Source organism: Saccostrea echinata, unplaced genomic scaffold (genome assembly GCF_033153115.1).
Source record: "Saccostrea echinata isolate AGI-Se365-2 ecotype Australia unplaced genomic scaffold, CSIRO_AGI_Sech_v1 ptg000033l, whole genome shotgun sequence".
NCBI lineage: Eukaryota > Metazoa > Mollusca > Bivalvia > Ostreida > Ostreidae > Saccostrea > Saccostrea echinata.
In genome coordinates, this window is record NW_026889782.1 from 13,545,376 (window position 1) to 13,548,535 (window position 3,160).

At 34.8% G+C, this 3,160-nt stretch overlaps 1 protein-coding gene across 1 annotated transcript; it reads left to right on the forward strand.

Annotated features, from left to right (window-relative positions):
- Window positions 1-1,419: 1,419 nt before the first annotated feature.
- LOC133198155 (putative nuclease HARBI1) lies at window positions 1,420-2,453 on the forward strand. Its single transcript, XM_061334294.1, has 2 exons — window positions 1,420-1,870; window positions 2,032-2,453. Exons 1-2 carry the CDS (start codon window positions 1,420-1,422, stop codon window positions 2,451-2,453), a joined length of 873 nt encoding a protein of 290 aa, XP_061190278.1.
- The last annotated feature ends 707 nt before the right edge of the window (window positions 2,454-3,160 follow it).

Consider the following 3,160-nt stretch of genomic DNA (forward strand, 5'->3'; position numbering starts at 1 on the left):
TATATTAGACCTATATTAAATGACTGAATTCATTATTTACATGAATTTTCCCAATATGAGTCACACAACAGTAATTTCTGTTAACTAATTTTTCATTGTCTTTAAACATTTTTCTTGGGAAAATATGGCAGGTATTCATGTTGAAAATTCACTAGCAAAAATCAGAATGTACACCTCTAAATGTCATAATTCTAAGTCCGACCAAAGTTCATTAGTGTTTTGATCCTCTTTTAAGCTCTAATCTTCGTTCGACAGTGTTATTATTATTCTGCAAATTTTGCATTTTATGAAATACTTGATGTGTTTGAATACCATTAAACGTCTCCAGCTCCTGTTTTAATTATTTATTCATTCAATTTTATAATTACATTTTAGCCTTTTTCCTCTGAATTGAGCAACATTACAAAAATGAATAGAAAAGGCGATGTTTTTCACAAACATAGTGATATTTTGCACCTGGATAAGAATCAACACAGGGGAAATTGTAAATACTCATAGCCCTTAGATGTATCTCCATTGTCTGGTTTGACTCACTGAGTGGACAAACATTAGGAATCGGGTTGAGGTCGTGAAATCTCCATTCACCATTCATTTTCTCTCCTTGCACCCAGACCTCAATGGGATCTACAGCTGCATATGGTGCTAAAGATATAGAATATTTAAAGTAATTTGATTTTCCATGCAAATAAAATATACGATTGCAACGAGAAAAAAAATTTATTTAAATAAATGCATTGTAAAAAAAAATCTTTTAAAGAATACAAATCGTGCAATAGGCAAAAACACAGGATAAAATAGGCATCTCCTGTAGGTTTTTTTTTTTAAGATTTATGTCGAAAAAAAAATGAAAAAATGTACTTTACATACCAACCTTTGTCTATTAAATACAAATTTAATGCTTTTGTGTAAAATTACCTAAGAATCTTTTGAATATGTCGTACATCTTCTCTGAATCAATTCTTATAGGATCCCCTCTGTCTGTTTTACAGCTGACAACTGATTGCGGGTAGGTTGTTCCTGTGTTTACGTATTTTACACAAATCTCAGAATCAAAATACTGAAATACTGTGTATCCAGCGGGGCACTGGGCTATAAGGAAAACAAAACAGATGAACTAGAAAGTTTGACTTCAAAAAAAAAGTTTGGATAATGAATCATTGTTTATTCTATTTATATGTTATATAGATGGTAATTATCTCGTAATACGTAATAATTATCTACATGTACGATTACCAGCCTTAAATGTAATTATTTCTCGCAGGCATGCTATCGAAGCCATCTTAGGACTAAGACATATCTTAAGAGATATCTTAGTCCTAAGAGAGGCCATGGAATCTCTCCTAACTTAAGACATGTCGTAAGATTTCTCCTAAAGTTAAGACATCCTAAAAGGTGTCTTAACTTTGTATATGATCAAATATGGCCGCCGCCTATGTGTTTATCCAGAGGGGAAGAAGGAGAATCCGTAGAGAACGCGTTCTCAGGGACTACAACAATCCTCTGGACTACTTAGATGATGAAAGCATCGTGAGTAAATACAGACTAACTCGACCAATGATACACAATCTATGTGCTATGTTCGAAAACGACCTTCACCGGCCAACAATGAGGTCGCGTTCACTTCCAGTGTCTCTTCAAATAATGGTAGCTCTACGTTTTTACGCCAGTGGTAGTTTTCAAGAGGTTGTAGCAGATAATCACAATATTTCTCGGCAAAGCACAGGGAATGCAATCGAAGATGTTACAAATTGTTTGACTGAAATTTCCAAACATCACATTAATATGCCAGTTGATGTAGTAGAGTTGAACAAAAAAAAGAAAGACTTTTATGAAATTGCTCATTTTCCAAACACTGTTGAGGCAATAGATTGTACACACATTAGAATGAAAGCACCAACCACATACGTCAATCGCAAAAACTATCATTCCATAAACATTCAAGAAGTATGTGATTCGACTTTGAAATTCCTAAATGTAGTTGCAAGATGGCCCGGAAGTACTCATGATGCATTTATATGGTTTAATTCGGAGTTGAAATGTCTGTGAACGGCACGATAACTGAAGGATGGTTATTAGGAGACAGTGGATACCCATTGCGCCCATGGCTGTTAACACCCGTGTTAAACCGAAAATCTCAGGCTGGGGAGAGATACAACACAGCCAATATCCGTACAAGAAACGTGATAGAGAGAGCTTTTGGTGTGCTTAAGGCTCGTTTCCGGTGCCTGGACAGTAGCGGCGGAACACTTCTGTACAATCCCGGAAAGGTGTGCAAAATATTTGTTGCGACAGCAGTGCTACACAATATGTGCATCATCGAGAGAATCCCACTCTCTGAAGGACGTGATCCCCACGATAATGGACACATACGTGCTCAACACTATGCTGAGAATTTAAATGATGATGGAGCAAATGTCAGATTAAAACTAGTAAATGAATTTTTCAGAAATTGAATGGTTGGCTGATTGCACTTTTCAACCTTATGCTTATTACATTTATCTTAAAAATATCATCATGCATATATCAAAAAACCTAGAAATACCTAAGAAGCATTACATTTATTTTATATATAAAACATGCCATACTTGAATATTTTCATTGTTATATTTGATATGAATAAGTCAGCAGTAATTGTTTATTACATTTTATTCATGTGGTGATGGGATGCTCGTGTCAGCTCCTTGGGGTATAAACTGAATACCTAACTGGCATAAATAAAGTTGATGACGTTGTTGTGATATGAGTAATTTTTATTTCTCAATTTCAAGTCTCTGCTTTTCAACTCCAAGTCTCTCCTTTTCAACTTCAAGTGTCTCCTTTTCAACAAGAAGCATCTCCTCTTCAATTCCAATTAATCTTAGGGAGCACTCATTGTCCTCATCCTGTGCATAGCGTTTCCTAGAGGACACTTTTTTGGGTGGATCCATTTCATTGCTTCCACTGGTAGACGGTTTATCTAAATAAAAAAAAGTTATTAAGTTTTACATGGAAAAATAATTTTACTCTTCCTACATTAATAGGCTATAGCATTCGTTATACCCTTGCCCACTTTTACAGCCAATAAACAACCACTAAATCTTCTTTTAAGTTATTCTCTTAATCGTTTAAATGACAAGAAAATTCATTGACAGTTTTGAGAAACAAATGCGAAGGTGAAAAC

Excerpts from the sequence above, each read along its gene's own strand:
- LOC133198155 (XM_061334294.1), top strand. The coding sequence starts at position 1,420 with ATGGCCGCCGCCTATGTGTTTATCCAGAGGGGAAGAAGGAGAATCCGT. Across the intron at positions 1,871-2,031 it reads CACTGTTGAGGCAATAGATT|TTGAAATGTCTGTGAACGGC; the intron begins GTACACACATTA and ends TTTAATTCGGAG.